Genomic DNA, 24,075 nt, shown 5'->3' with positions numbered 1-24,075 from the left:
CTTCGTGGCTGAGTTGCTGTTTTTCCCAAACGCTTCCATTTTGTTATAATAGAGCTGACAGTTGACTGTGGAATATTTAGGAGCGAGGAAATTTCACGACTGGATTTGTTGCACAAGTGGCATCCTATGACAGTTCCACGCTGGAATTCACTGAGCTCCTGAGAGCGGCCCATTCTTTCACAAATGTCTTGTTTCACAGTCTGCATGCCTGAGTGCTTGAATTTATACACCTGGGGCCAGGCCAAGTGATTAGAACACCTGATTCTGATCATTTGAATGGGTGAGCGAATACTTTTGGTAATATAGTGTATATATATATACACACACACACACACACACACATACACATATAGACTAAGCGGAAAGAGGGAGGCTGAGGAGTAGTGAGCTTCAAAGCCACTATCCAGGATGAAACATCAAAAATCCAAGAGTACATCAGAAAAATGGCCACAAAGGATGAGCTGCTAAGTGAATGTCTCAGGCAACAGAAACCCGATAACAGTGCAGAGGAAGAGGAGCAGATTACCTGGAGGGACAAGCCCCTACATGGCATGTACCACCGCCAATGGCTAGAAAAGTCTGGACTCAGAGACAGCACAGAGTCACTGATCATGGCAGCACAAGAACAGGCCCTAGGTACAGTTGAAACCAGATGTTTACATAGACTGTGTTAAAAGACACATAAACCTTTTTTTCCTCCCTGTCTGAAGTTAAATCAGACTAAACCTCTCCTGTTTTAGATCAATTAAGATTACCAAAATTATTTATATTTGCTACATGCCACAATAATGAGAGAGAGAATTTGTTAGAGAATTTTTTATTACTTTCTTCAAAGTCAGAAGTTTACATACATTTCCTTAGTATGTGGTAGCATTGCCTCAAACACTTTGGGTATCCTTCCACAAGCTTCTCGCAATAGTCTGCTGGAATTGGTCCATTCCTCCTGACAGAACTTGTGTAACTGAGTCAGGGTTGTAGGCCACCTCGCTCGCACAGCCTTTTCAGATCTGCCCACAAATTTTCTATGGGATTGAGATCAGGGCTTTGTGATAGCCACTCCAAAACATTGATTTTGTTGTCCTTAAGCCACTTTGTAACTACTTTGGCAGTATGCTTAGGGTCATTGTCCATTTGGAAGACCCATTTGGGCCCAAGCTTTAACTTCCTGGCTGATGTCTTGAGATGTTGCTTCAATATTTCCACATAATGTTCTTTCCTCATGATGCCGTCTATTTTATGAAGTGCACCAGTTCCTCCTGCGGCAAAGCAGCCCCACAACATGATGCTACCACCCCCATACTTCACAGTTGGGATGGTGTTCTCAGGCTTACAAGCTTCCCCCTTTTTCCTCCAGATGTAAAGATGGTCATTATGGCCAAACAGTTCCACTTTAGTTTCATCAGATCACAGGACGTCTCCAAAAATGAAGGTCTTTGTCCCTGTGTGTATTTGCAAACTGTAATCTGGCTTTTTTATGTAGCTTTTGGAGTAATGGCTTCTTCCTCACTGAGTGGCCTTTCAGTCCATGTCGGTACAGGACTGGTTTCACTGTGGAGAATGACACTCTCTTACCAGCTTCAGCCATCATCTTGACAAGGTCTTTAGCTTTTGTTCTGGGGTTGATTCGCACGTTTCGGACCAAAACACATTCATCTCTGGGACATAGAACCTGTCTCCTTCCTGAGCGGTATGATGGCTGGACATTCCCATGGTGTCTATACTTGCGTATAATTGTTTGAACAGATGAACGTGGCACCTTCAAGCATCTGGAAATTGTACCCAAGGATGAACCAGTCTTGTGGAGCTCCACAGTTCTCTTCCTGATATCGTGGCTGATTTCTTTTGATTTCCCCATGATGTCAAACAAGGAAGCAGTGTGTTTGAGGTGTAGCCTTAAAATACATCCACAGGTGTGCCTCCAATTAACTCAAATGTTGTCTGTTAACCTGTCAGAAGCTTCCAAAGCCATGACATAATCATCAGGGCTTTCCTTCATTGTTTAAAGACATAGTAATCTTTGTGTATGTAAACTTCTGACTTTGAAGAAAGTAATAAAAAATTCTCTAAGAAATTCTCTCTCTCATTATTGCGGCATTTAGCAAATAGAAATAATTTTGGTAATCCTAACTGACCTAAAACAGAAGAGGTTTAGTCTGATTTAACTTCAGACAGTGAGGAAAAAATGTTTGTGTCTTTTAACACAGTGTATGTAAACATCTGGTTTCAACTGTATATACGGGTAGATCACTTTGAGTTGGTCATTGTAAAAGTAGCTCGCAAGCCAAAAAAGTGTGGGCACCCCTGCAATGTGGAATCATACACAGAAGTTACATTTGTGGTATTAGAATATAACATCATGAAATACCCACCATAGCTTTTTATTCCTAGCTGTATACAGCCATCGTTCAAAAGTTTGGACACACCCTCTCAAGTTATTCAAGGTATTCGATTGACCAGCTTCGTCAGTGCCATCGGATGTCGTCACTTTAATGGTTTTCCAACTGGATGGAGTTCCCGAATGCTGATCGATTGTTGTTTTTCATTCACTGTGTAGGTCAGTGTATTCAAACCACCTTAGCTGGATGAGTGATTGTGGGTACCAGCAACTGCTCTTAAAAGTGACACTTGTTATATAGTAAATACACAACAGGAGATCTTTATTATTATTAGACCTAGAGGTTTACATCTTAGTAAAATATTTATTTAAATGCTCTTTACTCAAACTTTCGTCTGCTGTATTACCTGTTGTTGTTTTGTAACTCATGGCAGGGACGTTACCTTATAATAGAGCCATTCCCTCAAGTACTTAACTCAGTACTTTAGTACTTAACTCAAGATAAATATTGCCTCAGTAGCAACACTGAACTTGCTCCAACTTTAAATACCATGGTAGCTTACCCATGTGGGACATGTCTGTCCTCATCTCAATTCCCATGTCTATCATGCTGTGTCAATGACTTCTTAAGCAAAAAGAAAGATAAGGAAAAAGTCTACAATGTCTTTCACATATGCTGCTCCTACTTTCTCCACCATGGCAGGAGTCTTGGCCTCCGTGCCAGAGTTGTTTTAATGCCCTCTACTGCCTTAGAAAAAAACAGAGAAATTAGGGGGAAAAAAATAGAGGAAAAGAAACAGATGGAAGCCTTTGAGCTGGCTGTCTAGACGAGGAGGGATTTTTGTTGCTGTCTGCCTCATGATTTATGCAGGGGGCTCAGACTCAAATAGAAGTGTCTATGTCTGAGTGTCTACCGTTATGAAAACAGTAAATGCATGTCTTTTTACAACTATCTATACCAGATGCTTCAAAAACAGACAGTATTCAGTTCAGTTCAGTCCTCTGCATTCAATTTTCACCTTTCATTTGATTTCCTCAACATTTTTATAGGACATAAAACAATAGTGTGTTTGTTAGTTGGCAAATAGTTAGCAGTTATTTGTTTGGCAGATTTTCATACAGCAGAGTCCAATCTGAAGAATGTTTTAATGAGAAAATCATTGTTAATAAAGTTAGATTTTAGAAAACACAAAGAAAGCTTGTATGTTAGAAATGAAAGTGTGGAATAAACACAAAATTTCTTTTGTGACTGTCTTTCTTCATTTTCAGATATTGACGAGTGTGGCCTCAATGAGACGCTTTGTAGTCCTCATGGCTTTTGTGAGAACAGACTGGGTTCGTTCCACTGCCTTTGTGACCAGGGTTACCATGAGTCCCAGGATGGCCAAGGCTGTGTGGGTAAGTGTAAGAGTTTTGGTATTTATATGTATGTACTGTACATATACATCCATAAATCGTTATACAATGGATTGATGGATGTAGGATGTATATTGTATCATAATGAATTTACAGTACCTGTCAAAAGTTTAGACATCACTTCATAATAGCTGCACATTATGATGCGTTAGTAAAGCATTAGTAAATACATAACTCATCATTTATTATTATTATTATTTTATTATTATTTACAATATCTTTACCAGCTTTATGAAATGTCACATGAAATTGTTTGGCCGTATTCAAATACTGTAGTAATCGTTGTGGCAAGAATAGCTCAAGAGAAGGTCATCATTACTAATAAAAGAAAGTCAGTCAGCCCAAAGTCTTTAAGACAAGGTCTGAGGTGAAACTGGCTCTCATGAGAACTGCCCCACAAAAGGAACCGTGAGAGTTCCCTCTGCTGCAGAGAAAAAGTGAATTAGAAATACATCCTCAGAATGCACATAATTCATTAATGGTACCTCACATCAATACTTCCCAGAGTTCAAGTAGCAGACATGTTTCATGTCAGCTGTTGGGAGAAGACTGTGTGAATTCGACCTCCGTGGTGAAAGTGCTGCAAAGAACCCTCTGATCTAGACTTTGATCTAACACCAGGAAGGAATATCGGAGCAGTGGAAATCTGGACTTTTGTCTGAAATTTGTCTTCTTTTAAGAACCTAAAAGTTTGAAGACTTCATATTTCTATATGTATTATGAAGAAGTTTTCATGGAGGAAAACCCCTGAATGAGCACACATGTCCATATTTTTGAATTGAACGTGTTTGTATTCAGGCCCCCAATATAAATCATATGCTGACAGTCAAGGTCTACCTTACTGTAACAGTTTGCAAATAACAGACAGAAAACAAGTTAATGCGTAATTTATTTAAGGTCAAGCGAGCAGCAAAACACAGTACTGAAATTAAACACTCCATCCATCACTACAAACAGTGTGTCGCTGCCAGAGGGTTTTAAATGCTTCAATAAATATCATTCACTACACCAGGCACATAAGGAGAAACTTTTTTAGATGTTCTTCTCTCTAATACAAAACTTTCCACTCACTACAAGATTTAAAAATAACACTGACTATGGAATATTAGTTAGGTGATTGTTCCTGAGGTAGAAATCGCATAATGCACCACCTCACACGATTTTGCAAGATCTCCCAGGAAAGCAGTTGTAAACATAAAATAGTGTGGTGCAACAACTTGTTGCAAATTGGTAGAGCTTTGCAGTGAGCTTAAACAAAAACAAAAGCAAAAGGCTAAATAAGTGTGAATGAGACAATGGTTGGAGAGACACTACATGCAATCTTCAACGAGAACCAAAGTGAGAATAATTACTTTTCTTTGGCAGTATTATCAGCTGCATCATGTCCTTGTCGATTTATCTCATTCATTGGCTGTTATGAAAGTACAGATCTAATCATCCAGATTTCAATTTCTAAATGTCATAAACATCTGAGTGTAATCAAGGCGGCCCAGATGAGTATGCAATCAATTCAGGTGGGGTGAATTTAGTAGTAAATTAGCCTCGTATTTCTGTAATCTCCGGGTAGATCTTTCAGCAATTCCTTTAAGTGCCACCTCTGCTCCATTCCGTGTTTCTCTAGCAAATGTTACTGAAGTTTATTGTACAACTTCAACTTTAAGAAAGACATTCTGCAGCCCCACAGGGTCAACGTGCAAAAAGGGTCAGGTTTGAGGACAAGGAAGTAACCTTACTCCTAAAGAGAAGGTTACTTATGCACAGGCACAGGTTGTATCTTCTACAAGTAAGACCCGGGGGTTGTTAAATTGGCTCCTTTTTCTCTAAAGAAATATTTATGCACAGGCAAAAAGGGTTAGGGTTAGGCAGAGGGTTAGGGTTAGGGTAGAAAAAGTTTCAACCACAGTATTTAAATAGAAGTGGGCACATTGTCTACTCAGATGATACATATCTCAAATATAGACCTTGGTTTCTGTTGAGTTGAGGTAAATGACGTCCCCAACCACTGATGTGGAATTCATGGACTTAACCCTCCTGTTACCTTAGGTCCTAGTCGTTTTTTCTCAGCAATGTTTGAAAGCAGCATAGCCAAGTGGTCGAAAAACTCAATTCCAGTGAGAAATAGATGAAACTTTAGTTCAAAATCTGTGGTTTTCCTCAAGTATGGTTTGGAATGATTGGTGCTGGTGGTTTCCCCCTGGCTAACAAGGCCCCTGCAGCTCCCATCTATCCTAATTTCCTCCAGCAGGAAGGACTGTCAGGGCTGACTTCCCCCATCTGTATCCTGATAGAAAACTTCCCACACACATACACTCCTGTGACCAGTGCCACCAAAACACACACAGTACAGTATCAGAACTACCAGCATACTCTATGTGCGTCATACACATTTGAACACACTTCCCATTTGTCCTTTGGCAGTGCTGCTGGGTCCCACCCAAATTTGGTCCAGCCAGCTGCCTCTTCTCCACTGCCAAGCCATCACTGTACTGTGGCTAGCACAGATGGACTCACTTACACACACACACAATCCTTGAAAACCAACAGTCGTGGTGTACCACTAACCATTTAGAATGCGTGCTGTGTCTCTCTGTCTTCCTTCCCCTCCATATAGTCCTATCCATCTTATCAGCCAGCTTGCTCTGCTTTCCACTTTCACTTCCTTCTCTATTCTTCTTTCTTGGTTTCCCCTTTTAGCCCTTGGAATTCTATCTTCACCTTCATGTCTCCTTTTCTTCCATTTATTTCACTTTTATATATATAACAGTCAAAATTGTCTTAACACTCACAAGACAGGACAGAGCCTGAAACCTCCAGAGCACTAAGCATCTTCAGGCTGTTAAGCACCTCCAGAGCCCGAAGCACTAAGTGATTACAAGGACAGACTTCCTTTGAGTAGAACCCATCTCATATGGGGGGCAGCTGTGGCTCAGTAGGTAGAGCGGGTTGTCCATCAACCAGAGGGTTAGTGGTTGGATCCCCAGAATGTGCCACATGCCAAAGTGTCCTTGAGCAAGACACCGAACCCCCAGGCTTTGTAGCAATTCATGAGCAATCCATCAAATGACTCACTCTGAACTTAATGAGTTGATGTCCTGGATTTGGCAAGTTAGCCTTTGAATCACACATCTATTTTCAGCTTTCTAAGTTAACAAGAATTTCTCCTCCAGCCTCAGGCATATTAAAGAATTACATGACTCACATAAACTGCAACTAGTCAGCAGAGTCGTACAACAGTGAGGTGGTAAACCTATTTAGCCATGAAAAAGATGTGTACTATTCCAAACTTATTTTTGCATTTTAAAACGTAAATCCAATCCAGTGTGATTGCACAATTGATGCTGCGCATTAATGTCTTAAAGGTGAATACGCTAATGAGCAGGCTCATTTATAACAACATTTATTAACATGTTCTTCCCTTCCTTCTCCACAGATGTAAATGAATGTGAACTGCTGAGCAGTGTGTGTGGAGAGGCTCAGTGTGTGAACATGAATGGTTCTTTCCTCTGCATGTGTCCCAGCGGCCAGGAGTATAACGCCATGAATGCCAAGTGTGAGCCCATTCCCACAGGTGACCACCTGGAAACTGAAATTTTTCATGAACAGCACAATTTTGAGGCTCAGCACACTTTCTGAATAGTGAAAGAATGAAAGAATAGTGGCTATCTTTGAACCAAATGCAATATTTAAAACTGATAGTTAAGGCCTGACACAACTGAACAGTATGATGTCTTTATAAATAACTGAATCACTGTTTTTCTGTTAGCATCCCATAGATAAATATTTGACCACATAAGCCTCAATGCAGTTTTGATTGTGTTCCTCCCGAGAAATTATTATGTTGCCTCAGTTGTGATATTAGGGAGGAGATGTGCAACACTGAATCCCAGTGTACATATGCGGTGTCATCCTGTGTTGGTGATGTTATTTGCAACCAGTACAGTAGTGCAGTGCACTAGTTACAAGGAGTGGAGACTTAGTATTGAAGATGTGCCTTCTAGCCCAGCAACAATTATCTTGACTGTCTTGACTAAACACTATATGTTTATAATGTTCTACATGATAAAAAAAAAACTATTAACTGCTACTTGCAAAGCTAGCTAGTTACTTATGAAATACTAAAAACTGGACTAAAATGGTGCCCGCACACTTATTTTAATGGAGTTCAATGTGAAAATGCTTTTTGGAACATCCGTGTTCATTCTTTTCTTCCTCCATTCTTTTGTCAGTGTCACCAGTGGAGCGGAAGGAGTGCTACTATCATCTGAACAATGAAAACCTGTGTGAGAGTGTTCTGACTAGCCATGTTACACTGCAGGAGTGCTGCTGCACACTAGGAGCTGGCTGGGGGGACAACTGTGAGGTTCATCCCTGTCCTGTAAATGACACAGGTGAGATAGGGGAGGGAGAAGAAATCGAAAACAAAGAGAGTACAGATAGTACTGTTCACACTTGATAGTAACATGTGTCCTGTTTGATCAGATCACTAGTAGACAGTACATGTTTTCATAACCTGGCATAAGAATAAGTCTCCGCATGCGTATCAAGAGACTGGACAGCTGTGACTAGGTAGAGTAGGTAGAGCTGATTATAAACAAACCCAAGAGTTAGCAGTTTGATCCCCGGTACCGATAAGTGTCCTTGAGCAAGTGATGTGTCATTGTGACTTTAAAGTCCTTTGCGTACCAATAGGCAAAAAAGCACCATAGAAAATACAAGATCTCAGTTTCACACTCATAATCAGTAGAAAATGGTTCTCAAAAGGGCAGATTGCCCTGACTGTTTTAGAACCATGAATAGCACTGTTTGTTGTGGGTATGGGCACACTGCATGATTGTTTGCTCTTATTTCATGCATGACATGGAAACAATCGTTTTTCCACTCATTTGATTGCGTTAAGTCGACAAAAACTGTGGCCTTTTCAGGTGATAGTAGAACAATTTAGTTACCTTTGTACAGAACCAGGCCAGCTGTTTCCCTCTGCTTCAGTTAAAGAGCCCTTAATTATCAACTGGGCCAGAGAGCAGCTGTGTGACTTCAGAATGGGTCATTTATGTCTGATCATACCACACCAGATTTAGCTGGCTCTCACAGGCCTTAACACTACCTTCATTTCACCATTCTTATCCAAGCCTAAATCAGTAAAACTGTTTAACTGATTGGGGATTATAAATATTCCAGGTAAACAGAACTTCTTGTGCAAACACATCGGAATTTAACTTATACAACTGGCTTAAATCAGTGCCTTACCCTGCATAAACAGTACTGGATTTATGACAAACACTTAACCTCCAAAGCTTCATGTTTGTCCATTTTCAGACCAATTTGACCAGATGTGTCCATCTGGAAGAGGGTTTGTTCCCACTGAAGACTTGCTGTATGGAGTATCCACTTCTAGCAGCTACAGAGGTAAGAGGAATCTTTATTGTTAAAAAAGTTTTGGTGACTTTGTGGGCAGAGTTCAGTCCACCAAATTTTAAGAAAACAACTTAAGTGTAAAAAGGCCAGACTATATCCAATGATGTCCTCCTGAATGAACTCTTGATTTAGATATGGGTCCTCATACCTGAACCAGTGGGTGGGGGTGGTTCCTGTGAAAGTGTTCAGGGTTCTGATCTCTGTTTCTTCCATATAGAGATTTTCCACTATAGGTGATGCTGGTGACTCCATTGCCTATCTGTGTTTTTGCGTGAAGATAGTTCCATTAAATAGGAAATAGTTGGTAGTCGGGCATTGGTCAAGCAACACAAACTTTGTATCAGCCAAGGTGTCATCCTTGAGTAGTCACTCCCTTCAGTGGCTTCTGAGGTGGGAATGTATGTAAACAGTGTGGTAACATCATCATGATGGTTTTGTCTGGATCCAGTTTGATGTTCCTGACCTTGTTGGAGAATCCCAGAGAATTTTCTCAATGTGGTGAGGAATATTGCCAACTAACGTAGATAGGATGGTGGTCATGTGTTGTATGTGAACGAAATGATGCTGCTGACAATGGGTCTGGTCGTTAAGAAGCCTCAACATTCAAGTGTATTGGAAATCCACACACGCTGACCTGATCATTTGATTCCTACCACCCCCTGGAACACAAACTGGGGGTCATCAGAACCCTACAGCACCAAGCACAAACTATATAACCAATGATAGAGGAGAAGGAGCAAAAACATATCAAACAAACACTCAGGACTTGTGGATATCCTATATCTTTGTCAAAAGCTCAAAAAGATAGCCCAGAAAAGAGACAGAGAGAAACAGAGAGACAGAGAGGAGGAGAACACCAAGAGGAGGAACAATGTCACCCCCTATGTGGCTGGCGTATCGGCGAAACTTCTCTGAACAGGAAGGGGGACTGAGATATAATACCACACTTTCTTAATATCTGGAAAGTGTGGCTCAGACTGATAATGGCCATTCATTAGAGAAAGAGGACAGGGACAAACAGTTTCCTCCAACCACAGGTACAGTAAGTATCTGGTCGTTGACGGACACTAGTCAAGTATCCAAAAAAGGTTTTTTAACCTTTTTTGGATATACCATGACCTGGATGACTGAGAACCTTCACAGACGACACTAGTCAAGCCAGTTTCTGATGGGCTACACTCACAGATGTCCCTATTTAAACCTCAACTCCCCATCAGTCCCTTTGAACTGAAGAATCTACTTGGATGAGTGGTGAAACGCCTTCGAGAAACTCAGCAAGTAAAGTGGCCCTGGTTTTCTGCTTTTTGGATAGTCTTTTTTTTTTCGGAATATTCTCTTTTGGAGATTCTGAACCCTTTCTTCACTTTTTAAGTTTGACATTTGTTTATGTTTAACATTTCAGTCGTCATTTGTGCTACTTGCATTGTGTTTCTTTCTTTGCTTGTGTTTTCTTAAGATGCAGTGCTTTGAGCTCTTTCTGTCGTAATGATGAATATAGTGTAGTTCTCATTTAGATGTTTTAAAATAGTATTGTAAACTGCTTCAAATAGCAGAATGCATATCAGCAGTTTATTACTCTGAATTAGATTTCACATTTTTGTAAGCCTTGATGAGCCCATGATGCCTAAGATGTTCAGCTGTTTTATGTATCTTCTTGGTACGCATGTATGTATGTATGTATGTATGGATGGATGGATGTATGTATGTATGTATGAAGTGTGGGGTACACCCTTAACCTTGTCTAAGTATTGGGTTTATACTGAAACAATATCACTTTGCTGGTTTGCAGATGCAGATGAATGCACACTATTTGGGCAGGAGGTATGTAAAGGAGGCTACTGTCTGGATACCAAGGGCAGCTACGAGTGCTACTGTAAGACTGGACACGACTACGATGCTGTCAAAATGGAGTGCAGAGGTCAGGGTGATACACACCTAAAAGAAAGAATATGTTTGTGAGAGAAACTGTATGTTACTGAAGTTTAAAGGAACAGTATGTAAGAAATGTATTTCAATTAATCATAAAATGGCCCTGATATGTCACTAGACATGAAGAAATCATGTTCATTTCAAATACTTATATAACTGACAACAGTGGTCCGGCCAGGATATTGTCATTTAAAAGTGAAAGTTGCAGCCCTCAACTGATGTTGATGTTGTCATGTTGTGTTTTGGCCTGAGGCGCCACCCTCAAGCTATCTACTAATCACGAAGTCAGTAGAGTTTCGTCTTCCGGGTTGCCAGCTCTGCTCCAGTTACCACAGCTACAGCTACGAACGTGTCGGATAAAACATGTATAACGTTACTAAACCTAAAAGACCTCGTTATGAATCTGAAATACGTCGTGACAAAGTCCGGAATGGCATGGAATTGACCCTCGACTTTTGGATGCTATATTCTACCATGTTTGTTGGTATAGGCTAAAAGCCCCGTGCTTCCGCACATATAGACAGTGGATTTTCCATGGTCGCCCGTGCTAAATGCGTTCATAAAAAGCTTTATATCACACCACTAGCAGGGTATGAAAACAATCTATGTTCCGACTGAAATGTGGTATCACAGTACATCTTTACGTAATATTTGGCTAATCGCCATTAGTAAATTTTTGCGATACATAATTACTTCGCAAAACATCTCTCATGAAGCATAAACTTTATTAACAGAAAAAAAAACTTACTGTGTAGAACTCGTCACTTGCCATTGGAAGCTCCTTGTAGCAGCCTACGTTCCTGCTGGATCCTGCAGCTTAGCTGGCAACCTCGAGTCAGGGGGGAGGCTGAGGGGATACACCGTTCTACAGTATTTTGAAAGTGATTGCAGTACCAGTTTTGGCCAGTTTTGGCCACAATCCTACATACTGTTCCTTTAAAGTATCTGTTGCGCACTGGCTCTACTTGGTCTCTCTGGTGATACCTTGTTTATCTTTTTGTCGATGTGGTTTGTTAAGCATTACTGATGTTAAGCAGTTAAGAATTTTTTCAGCTCAGCCATTTTAATTCTGCAAGTTGTACAATGCTTCAAACTTGGAATTTAGGAATGTTTCATTTTGACATTGAATGGAAGCATTAGCTGTGTAGGCTCCCAAAAATACATAGCTGGTAAAATGGTAAACTGTTGAGCAATATGCCCCCTTAACTCCAGGTTAGGTGACCAGCTTTTTAGATGCTCTAAAAGCTGACACAACGACACACTTTGGATAAATGTCCCACCTAATTGAATAATCAAGCAAAATCGCATTAATACACAAAGAAAGGAGAAATTAGTAAGTTTGGGTAAATGGTGATGCAGTTTTTCATATTTCAAAAACATCAACGAAAACGGGAAAAAGTACTGTTATTTGATTTTTATTTTTAAATCCAAACACTGAAAAGTTAACAAAGGAAACTTTTCTTTTATTCTAAAATGAAAAAGACAAAGAAAATATTAGACTTAATTTTCTTTCTGTTAATTTGACTTATAAATGTGGAACAAAAGAAAAACAAATAAACAGCCTTATTTCCCCGTAATGAAACCAGAAGAAGCCTACATCTGGAATTTACAGCAACCAACACTCGTGCACCGCACTCGCAGGCAGATTTTCAGATGTTTCTTTCAGAAAAAAAAAAAATAAATAATAAAAACATAAATTCAGATGACAAACTTTGTGTGATGAAGTCTAAAATGACATCTGAATATTGTTCGGAAGTCAAAGATTGGGGAATTTAAAGAATTGTGATTAGACAATATTTTTTCTCCTGGTAGTCAGGAGGATATTATTTTACAACACGCTGTGAAGTACTATTAAACGCTGATTAATATAGGCTATACATATCTGCAGCACACAGTATTGATAAGCACATGTGTTTATGTTCCGTTCTGTTGTGTTCTATTAGTTGACATTGTTGCTGTGGTTGTAGAGCATGTTTTTTTATTGTTGTGTTTTTTTCTCTTTTGGCTGAGCGAGAGTCGCATATTAGAAGTGTCAGACTGACGGTGTTTATGGTGTTTATGTGGGTTCAAGCTTCAATTACCTTGCAGAAAAGCCTCATAGCATCTTTTGTGTGAAACCCTACAATTCAGGTCAAGAACATAGATTTCATTGTTACAAAGCATTACTTTCTACTGTATTTTTTATGTGTGATGTCATCAACTAGTCGACGCCAACTCGACTTTCACCACATATTAGTTGACTTTAAAAAATCAAAAGCGGTATAGAAAATATTAACATGACTTTTTTGTGGTATGCATACTCTAGACAAAACAAAAGGATATATTGACTATATATATACAGTGTATGGTAGTGTACTTATCTCCTGGGACCCTGTCCTCTGCCTCTATTTTCTTATTTTCTTCTTATTTTGCTGTGTTCGGGACAGTTGTGTCGGGACAGCCAATCGCCAGTCTTTATGGATATATAAAGAGCTGCAGAAGTGTGCTCTTTAGCATGGAGATTGGTCTACACACACATGCACAGCAGAGTGTGGTGGACCATCCAGTGGATAAGATGAGGCTGCACGTTTGAGCTACATTCACACAAAATTTGACTCAGTTCTTATCAGAATATAAGTATGGTAATACACCATTTGGATTTTATTATGGCACTTGTTTCAACTGATACAGACAAAAAATACTTCTACAGCATAAAGCTAGTCCATACATTTTGATTGGCCCAGCAGATCTATGTTGGAACACAATCTGTTGCCATGCTAGGAAAAAATCTTCCCTCACCAGACATGTTTCCACATGGGGACGGAGTTGTGGGGTAGTGGTTAGAGAAGCAGTTTGGGACCAAAGGGTCACAGGTTCATTCCATGGCTTAGGTGCCCTCAGGAAGCAACTAACAGAAAGAGAACTAATAGAGAAAACAAATGTTATTTGATCAATATAAATAATGGAGAGTACACACTACTGTGTTGAGTGAATGAATGGGCCAAATGTTGAAAAAATATTTCCCTGTGTAGGTTCAATAAAGTATAGATTAGAGCTGGGACTGCAGATGGAAATTAGCTATTTGCTAAATCTGGTACAGTGTATCTTCTCCTCTGTGATTAATGCATTTTGTACATGGAAATAAACAAAATAAACTAAACTAAACTAATCATTATTATGTGAGTGTGAATGCACTGGTCCAAGTTAATCTGGCATAAAGTCCTCTGCTTTTCTTTCTTTTAGACATCGATGAGTGTCTGGATGAGTCGGTGTGTGTTGGTGGACAGTGTTTAAACACAGATGGCTCATACATGTGTTTCTGTACACATCCCATGGTGTTGGATCCCACCAGTAACCACTGTGTCTTTGTTCCTGAGTTGGCTGGTAAGTTTTATTTTAAGCACCCAGAAGTTGTATTATTAGAAAGTTCTCCCTGGGTCCTTCCGTCCTGATTATCTTATCTTATCGTATCTTATCTTAAGTAACACTAATGTATTCTGTTACATACTGTTACGTTTTTTTTTTTGGTTTTTTTTCTGTTTTGTCAACTCGTTCTTGTGAACATAATATCTCAGGAACAACTTCAGAGAGGTTTGAAAAATTATCAAAGTGGACACAAATCACTGGAGTTCTTGAGTCCAAGTTCACTGATTAGAATTTAAATTATGGTCACTGGCATCTTTCTTTTTATACATGTTTTTTTTTTTTGCTATAGTGTCTAATAGAAAAAAAATGGTGATGCCATTTTATGTCCAACAAGTAATTATGATTCTAAAGACTGACTCCGTTTTTGTGTATTAAACATACTTATTTCTGTTAGTTATAAATGACAGTTCAGTCTACCGACTGCATCTAGTCGCACATCTAGTAATGCTGTGTGTTTGCAGAGCAACATGAACAGACCGACTACCAGGGCGTCTGTTGGCAGACAGTAACAGAAAGCCTGACATGCACCGAGCCACTGGGTCCTGACAGGAAGACCACATACACAGAGTGCTGCTGTTTATACGGAGAAGCCTGGGGCATGGACTGTGCCCTCTGTCCGCTTAGAAACACAGGTGCATACGACACACTCTGTAGCACAAACTTAGACAATACAGCCCATCAGTGAAACACACATTCTGCAAATACACTTGAAGAGCGTCACTGTAGCACTTACACAAATCAACTCTGTCATTTAAACAGGCTGTTGAGCATCAAGCTTGGACTCTGGACGGGAAGTTCAAACAAGAGAACAGGCTTCTCTCCTTCATAACTGTTAAATTTCTATCATTAGATCACAGATTTATGTGAGGCAACCAACAAAAAGACGAGCCAGATAACTCACAGTAAACAAAATATTTAGTGCCAACAGTAAAATTCAAACAAAACCCTATTGATTTTGTTGCGATTTTTATTCTTCTTCGCCTTCGCCTTAATTTTCTGCGTACATACAAATGTCTGCCCAGGACAAACTGCAAGGGCAAAAGGCATCAAACCTGGTAACTTAGTAGAAGTCCTGCCATTCCACTTTGCCAAGGTGTCAATACAGATGTCTACAGCTAGGTGGCGCTATAATAAGCCAATTTACGCTTTGCCTCATATCTCGAGAACCGTGTGCCCCAGAAACAAATCTTTCTACCTCTGATTCCTTATATAGTCCTGGTTCTAATGGGCTAGGCCACGCCCATTCCAATACACAATCTGTAACATATTGTGTAGACGCCCATCAAGTTGCGTGACATTACGTCTACAGGGGGCGCTACACATGACACGGAAACATTTCATATGACTTTAAGGCCTATAACTTTTGAAGTATTCACTCAATCCTTATGAAACTTGGCAACCGTTATTATAATATGCTTGCGTACAATCATGCCAAGTTTCGTGAAATTCAGCCTGTAGAGGGCTTCCGACCCGCCTGACTCTCATTCATTTGTCAGCCAAAGGATTCCTCCACAGACACTTTTCAGGCCTTTCAGGCCGTGTTCAATCCTATGCCTCTGCATCGCGCTCGGGGACGACTTCGCCACGGCATGGACCCATTTATGATCGCTTGCGATCATCTAGTTATCTTAAATATTCTTATATCCTAATTATTACTGCACTTAGCAGCTCCTGACTTTTCTTATTTGGTGATTCTTTTCTCCTTCTCTGTCACCCTCATTGTATTTCCATTTGTCGTTCTCAGTGGACTACGCAAACATGTGTAACCTTCCTTTGAGTGGGGGGCAGCGGCCATACGGTCACGATGCCCTTGTAGCCGGTCCTGTTCATGAATATGAAGTGAGCCCTGACTATTTGCCCTCACCTGAGCAGCGGCCTGTCCCACCCTTTTATGAGGATGAAGAGCGTGAGTATTTCTATTTTTATTCCCTGCATCCTTTTATACGTGTATCCTTCTAACAAGAAGTCTAAGGCACTCTTACACTTGCAGTTGTAATATATGAAGCTTAGCCAGGTTGTGGTATAAGGAAGCAGCCACCACACTACAGTACACAAGAGCAAACATGGCAGCTTTCCAGAAGTAACACCCATATTAACCCTAAGGCATCAGTTTAATTTACTACCCTCTTCAGTCATTAAGTCCACATCCAAGAAACTGCTATAAAAACTTAACTGATTAATATTTTTTGTGCTTTTTTCTGCATAAATCTCTTAAACCACTTCAGCAATTTACAGAACTACTAAAGATTTCGCCATTTTGAGGATTTTAACCCTTTAATGCCAGTTTCATTACTTGAAATCACTCTTGTTTTTTATGAAAAAAAAAAAAATTCATAAAGCTAATGTTGGGAAGCTGGGGCACTTTTTCAAATCAGACTTGGATATGATCAAGATTCAGTGTTGCCAGATCTCGCGAGACAAATAAGCAACCAGGCCTGTGAACCCCCCATCCCCAGGTTCCGGGGAGAGAAAAATAAATAGTGTGTGCACAGTTTTACATTCCGTGGGGACGGGTTTTAAACTGTGGGTACAGATTGTCAATTTACGTCCATGTGGACAAACTGGTAAACTGTGCACAGTTTTGCAAAACTGTTTCCACGGTACGCATGTTTATTTATTTTTCTCCCCCTTGAGCTTCAGGAGCTTTCTCTTTCTCCCAGTCTTTGTTATATTTCTTCCCGTATTCCGCCAACTTTGTCCCGGGCATTGGTTCCTCAAAAACTCTCCTAAAGTCCACCATCAGTTCCGCGTATTTTCGTTTAAACGTCCTAATCAGAAAAAAACAGATTGCCATGCTCTGCCTCCTGTGTGTATGGGGAAAGGGGAAGGACAGAGGGAACAGGCGAACTCCTATGTTTAAATAACATATAGAAAATATGCTTGACAACTTATTATGGATCTGGGAACAGGCCCAAATAAGCAACTACACTTTAGAAAGAAGCCCAAAAAAGGGCCATTTTAGGGCCTATGCATAAAATGTTATTTCATTAGTTTTTGTACATGGGCCCCTTCTCTTACTGAGAGAGTGCCACATGCACTTACACAGTCAAGTGAAGAGGACACTTTTGTCCAAATGGATAAAAATGTGCCTAATGATGCCTGAGGGTTAAATAAATTTATAACAATAAATGTTACAGTGTAAATTCACTGATGAAATATGATATTTATTTACACGACTGGACATACTTAATATATGGCTATTTAGTGCCATTACAGAGTAGATGTATTTAATGACATCAAGTCCCAGTATGCAAATCTTGTCACTATTGACGTTCGCTTTTGATTTGTTTAAATAATATAATGAGATGAATATATTTGACATCACTCTATGGTGTAGGATATATCTGAATATTTGGCTGTCTCAGTGTGCTTGTGTGCAATGGTTTGTTGTTTCTTTTATTTATTTATTGTTCATTTATACTTTTTGATCTTGAAAGATTTAAGCCTGATAAAGGTCAGACAGACCAAAATGTTGCAGTGACTTTGGAGGTGAAGTCAGCACCTTGAACTCACAATTTCCTCAGACCAGTCTGGAATAACTGTTATCATGCTGAAAGAGGCTGTTCATGGGTGAGCCTAGGCCCCATTACCTTGCTGCTGCTTCACTGACATTACAGAGACATTAGAGATGTCACTGGTTATGCTTCCTTGAAACACTGGTAGATACTAACCATGGTAAATTGGGAACAGCCCACACGAGACAGATGCTCAAAGCCAGTTATCTAGTCATCACATTTTAGACCTTGTTCAGATAGCAGATGGTCTGTGTTCACTTTATCAGTTAGGAAACACTGACTCATTTTACAGTACTTTGCTGCCATCTTGTGACAAGAGAGCATGTTAGAATGGGAACGTTTCTAAAGGATGGTAGTCCAGAAGTTGGCTAGTCCTCTTTTTTTTTTTTTTTTTTTTCATTCACCCTGCTTGTCCTGTGAAGGGTCGCAGGGGGGCTGGAGCCTATCCCAGCTGTCTGGTTTAGTTCAGTTTTATTTATATAACATATATCATCTCAATAAATTTTAAATTGGAAATTCAAGACTTGATAGTACTGCAGAGGTAAACACATGAGAAAGCACTTGAGGTCAGGAAATTCAATATTAACAGAGACGCTTGTATTTTAGGCTGTTTGGTGAATTGAAATGTTAGAAAGGAAACCTTTTCCTCCGAAGGCAAAGGGCCCTCTTAGATACTCATCTGTCTTCTTCTCAGTACAATTACAGATATGTGTATCTATGACAGATGTATGTTTATCTTGCTGTTCTCTTCTCTCTTTCTTCTGTCTGTACCCGGCTGGCCTTAGGCAGATGGGTCCCTCCATATGAGCTGGGTTCTGCTCGAGGTTTCTTCCTGTTAAAAGGGAGTTTTTCCTTGCCACCGTTGCCTTCAGGCTTGCTCTGGGGGTTTCAGGCCGGGTTTTTGTAAAGCGTCTTGAGACGATTTGTATTGTTATTGACGCTATATAAATAAAATTGAATTGAATTGAATTGAATTAGACACTAATGGTGAGGTTACAAACTGTCCAAGGCCAGTTTTTTGACTTTCCTCCTTCTCTGTGTAGCCTTCAATACTGTCTATCATCTGCTTCCAAAACTCTGTATGTCCCACCAGTCTAAAGATTAGTAGATCACATTTACACTTCCTTCCCAAAAACAACATTTAGACACTTGCTAGGGATATAGGAACCTCAGTGCTATCACAGCTATTGATAATAGAAAAAATGTGACTATTAAGATTTCAACAAAATTTAGTTACCTGTGACCTATACCTTGAACTGAAATAAAATATGCGGAATTAGCTGCTAGTGGATACTGTTTGACATGTACCCATGGATGTCAAGTCAACTGCCACAAAATTAATGTTAATTATGAAAAAATAAAAACCTGGTGATTCCTTTATTATAGGCAGTTGTTTCATTTGATTTAAATTGAAAAGCTGATCAAAAATTAACAACAAAAACATAATAACTAGTGACATTTTACAACTGACGCATTGCCCAAATTGGAGGATCATATTTTTCAATAATCTTTAACTCTGTCCATTGAAAACACATAAGCAACGGTAGATTAAAAAAAAAACAATTCGTTTGTTTTTGTTTGTAACCTGCACTACAGTTATGCAGTTAGAAGGGGCAAATTTATTTATGATCATTAGTATTCTACATTTATATGATCAGATCACTTGTGACTACATATGATCTCTGCTACAGAATGCAGTTTTAGAATGGCATCACAAATAAGGGCCTTTTACTTCATATTATGTCTTTACCTCTCTTTTTCCCCCTCCTGGTCTTTCTTGGGAGGTGTGTCTCATTTCTAAAGCCTTTGCCCTCACAGGACAAGTGCTCCTTTCCTCTGCTGCCGTTGTTGTCCAGCAATAGTGTTAGTGCTGTGTCTTTGTCAATCATACAAACATCTTAAACCTGTGGCTTGCAGATGTCAGAGTGGTACACTCTGTTTTTGTGCTACAGGTCCATACAAGGCATTTGAGGGATTGCGAGCAGAGGAGTGTGGGATTCTAAACGGCTGTGAGAATGGTCGATGTGTCCGGGTTCAGGAGGGTTACACCTGCGACTGCTTTGATGGATACACCCTTGACCTGTCCCTCATGGCCTGCATTGGTAGGAGAGCAGTCACACACACAACCATGACAAAGAAAAAGACACAAAATATTAAAGCATCTAATTTTTCTCCCTTTCTGTCCGCAGATGTGAATGAGTGTTCAGAACTGAACAACCGTATGTCACTGTGTAAAAATGCAAAGTGCATCAACACAGTGGGCTCCTATCAGTGTGTGTGTCTGCCAGGCTTCAGGGCTTCTGACAAACCCAACTACTGCGTGGAAGCAGAAACACACCAAACATCCGTACACACACAGTGAGCATGAATGTACACTGGCAGGGCAACCATGAGACACCCAAACCACATGCACAAGCTTGTAATACTATACATGTGAGGATGTACACTGACTACACTCACTGTCAGATCATCAGCAGCAACCTTAAAGTTGAACTCCCTGCTTTGGCAGACGCTATAGCATCCAGCAGCACTGCCACATCCCAGAACTCTGCACAGGTGACCATTAACATTGACCGGGAGGGTGAAAATCAGGCACTCTTTGCGCAGAATCTAAATTAAACCTCCAAAAGTTTAATACTGCCCCTTTAATCCCAATTTCAATCTTAATCCCTTTCTTAAAAATGTATTCAAATGTCCATCCACTTTGCCCTTTTACCACTGTCAGTTCTGGTTCACATCACTATGGATTTTCTTTTTTTTTTTAACAGCACTTGTTATATTACGTTTGTCATATTTTCTTCCTTTTAGTGGTTTTCCAGTGTGGATATTTTACATGTCTTCCTAAATATTTAACTAAGAGAAATATTGAAATATAAGAAATATTGAAACTTTTTGAAAATGAACTGGTCCTGTAGCTCGAATGGGTAATGACTGACAGAAAACGCATCATGATTATTAGCTAAAAATTCACTTTAGACAATAAACCACAGAAATCAGAGGACATAAGTAAGATGTTTGTCTCATCACACATCTAGTGTGTTGTGTTTCTGCATGAAGACGCAGAGTGGCAGTGTTGAGCACATGAATGTTAGGAGTCTATCAAGAAGCCAAAAACATATACCAGTCTGTGTCTGTCTGTCTATAATTTTAAAAAATTTTAAATATTGAAGTTTTGGTGGAACCAGTCATGATTAATGTTATTAGTCCAATCTGTGCTTTAATTGATATTTTGGGTGTATTATAAAAGCCTAATAATGTTTGCCCTTTCATTTAAAAGAAAATTGCTATCAAAAAAAACATGTACATGAAACTCACTATTCTTTTTTTTTGGCTGTATGTCAGTTTAAGAAATACTAAACGTTCCTTTAAAACTTAAAAACGACTTAAAAAATCTTTTTTTATATACTTGTCATAAGACATGTTTATTTTTGGTGTTAATTTCACAGTTTTAATACTGAGATCAATGACGACTGACTCACTTTTGGATCCAGCCTCAAGTAGCCATTGAAGGAACTTGCTGCGTGCATGTTGGTTTAATTTTTGAGCCCCAGAAGCTGCCGCTTGAGTTTAACCTGCTGATGGTGCTAGAAAAAGTTCTCACAGTTCCATCCCTAAAGAAACAGACTTGCTTTTGTGGAGACAATCAAAACCACAAGTGTGAACCTTGTGGTGGTGCTAAAGTCAAGGTCAGTGGGACCATCAGAGTCAAAGGGTACATGATATCTCAGTATTTCATGATATATTTCACAAGAATCCACCCAATAGGTGAGATATTGCCAAAGTAAGCTGTTGGACTGTTTAGCCAATATTTCCATCCCTAACCCTGTTGCTAGCATGCCTGTATGTTCAGGAATCAAAGATTTAAAGAATCCTTAGGAAATGTCATTATGCTCCATGAGTAACAATATATCACTTCTTCTATATGTTTTATATATTGTCAGAATGGACAATACTTTCTTTAATCTGTTTCAACATTTGATGGAGACCCAGATGAGTTATTTTAAGTTAGTTATTTTAAGTCAAGAGTACATGATCACTAACATTACTTAAATGCTGAATTGAAACCCAACATCTTTCACAGTGTTAAAGAAGTGTAAATCAGCTGGTATGTCTTCAAACATAACTTTAATTTGGTCCTTCAAAGCATAGAAATACAACATGGATACAGAAACACACAAACACACTTGCCCATATGTTCTGCACTGTATAGAAATACACAGTAAATGAGTAATTAGTTTGAGATGAAAATTCAGCTCAATCTACTATGTGGTGCCTATATGTGGGACACAGAAACACACAATTGTATAAAATGGATGTTGTTGCTTTTCTAAACTGCTTTGTTTTTTTGTTTTTAAAGTAGAGTTTTATGTGTATCACAAGAGGCTGCTTTTCCTCATTTAACGTAACGACAAACCCTATGGACTCATATTGGGGGATCACTCTTTTTTTCTGATTGTGGATATTTAATATTGTGAAGAGGCCAGCTGTCTGTTTCCTCACTTCCCCCTAGCAACCCACTTAGAAAAGCTTGTTTCTACACCACGTGATTACAGTTATAACAGTTATAACAGATAACAGTTATGTAATAAGCACAATCTGTTGAACTAAAGAAAGTTGCTAATGTAGTCTTTGAAATAAGCTTTTTGTGGGGTTTTGTCTTTGTTTTGTAACAGTGGTCTGATTAATTTAGAGGACTACTTGTTGACTGGAACATGGGATAAAACTAAGTTTAATTTTTCTTACAAAGAGCTAAAAGACTGTTGCGTTATCTAGTATCCTTTCCCTCTGTGTCTTGAAGTGACTGAAATTAATCATTTTATTTTTTCTACTTTTCTAATCTGCGTTTCACTGCACAGTCTTGCCAGGTTGCAAAGCTGCTATAGGACAGAGATGGGAGAGAAGAACCTTGTGTACATTTTAACAAAAGAGTGGCTGAGAAAACAGCTGATATATTCGTAATTTGTACATGATTGAACAGCTTTTTCTATGAATTCATATGACAATGTATATGAAACTCCTTGAAAATAAACTATAAATGGTGATATTTAACATAAGCTGCTTGTCAGTTTATACTGTTTAAAATGGGATGTGTTAGCAGTTTGTTCTGCTCTTGACTGCTTTCATTCCTACATTTAAATAACACGTGATGAGTCCCCAAAAAAGCTAAAAACAAAGGAATGTGGACTTGTAGTTTCTTTCATCATTCATACAGTATAAACTACACATAGTTTATGCTGTTCGGTGAGGAATATACAGATATACAGTACATTGATGAAGCAAAATAACCCCTTCACAAATACGTTGCTCAACACAGGAGAGCCAGCCTGTCAGGAAACCTACACCTGAAGTTGGTCTAGCTTTCAGGCTAGCATAATCACATAAATTAAAAAAATAAATAAAAAAAAAGACATGCGCAAAATCTCTCAAGAATCAAACCGAAATAAAAATGCTGAGTAAGCTAACAATCTGAAATAGAATAAAATTTGCTCAAATAAAATTATGCTAAAGTGCTACATTTTAATGTTTTAATAATGTATAATCATTTTGCTAGATATGTGTAAGTTACTTAATTCTTATAGAAAATGAAAATGTACAGTATTGCCAGGAGTGATTACTTCCAGTATTGCAAAATCCTTATCATAATGAACATTCATAGAGTGACAGCAGTGGTTGGCCTCCATGAAGTTAAAGGGATCATGTTCATATTTTGTGCCTGGAAGGAGACACAACTTTAATACCACACCTCAACTGCATCACTAGAGCTAGCACAAGGTGGGCCCAAGGATTTTTGCCAAATTTTGGCTCCGCTTTGCACGGTGCATGAAGGTGATCTGTAAGCAGTGCATGGATATACATGGATTGTTGTCTTCAGAGGAGGTGGCCTTGCCACAGAATATCAAATGTGTTTATATGTGTTTCCTTCAAAATGTCACCATGTTCTCTTTTATGACCTTTAGGAACCTTAAGGAAGGTGCCAGTGTGACTTCTTTGTGGCCACTGTTGCTGTTTTCATTGTCAGTGGCTTTTAGTAGAGCCAACGTGTAGACACATCATAGAGTC

General features: G+C 39.2%; 1 protein-coding gene across 5 annotated transcripts in view; it reads left to right on the top strand.

Moving 5' to 3' along the window:
• ltbp1 (latent transforming growth factor beta binding protein 1) overlaps nt 1-23,058 on the top strand; it is a 112,312-nt gene extending 89,254 nt beyond the window's left edge. For 4 of the 5 annotated variants that reach the window (XM_084561606.1, XM_084561605.1, XM_084561604.1 and 1 more), the window contains 10 exons: nt 3,605-3,733; nt 7,182-7,319; nt 7,978-8,139; nt 9,068-9,157; nt 10,956-11,084; nt 14,318-14,458; nt 14,962-15,132; nt 16,245-16,406; nt 19,968-20,117; nt 20,205-23,058. In XM_084561606.1, coding sequence (XP_084417732.1) covers nt 3,605-3,733; nt 7,182-7,319; nt 7,978-8,139; nt 9,068-9,157; nt 10,956-11,084; nt 14,318-14,458; nt 14,962-15,132; nt 16,245-16,406; nt 19,968-20,117; nt 20,205-20,377 — 1,445 coding nt within the window. In that variant the 3' untranslated portion in view covers nt 20,378-23,058. The other variant, XM_084561607.1, reaches the window with a different exon arrangement.
• Nucleotides 23,059-24,075: the final 1,017 nt, after the last annotated feature.

Source organism: Chelon labrosus, assembly GCF_963514085.1.
Source record: "Chelon labrosus genome assembly, chromosome: 15".
Lineage (NCBI taxonomy): Eukaryota > Metazoa > Chordata > Actinopteri > Mugiliformes > Mugilidae > Chelon > Chelon labrosus.
The sequence above is the reverse complement of the archived record's forward strand: the minus strand, read 5'-3'. Positions and strand labels throughout refer to the sequence as shown.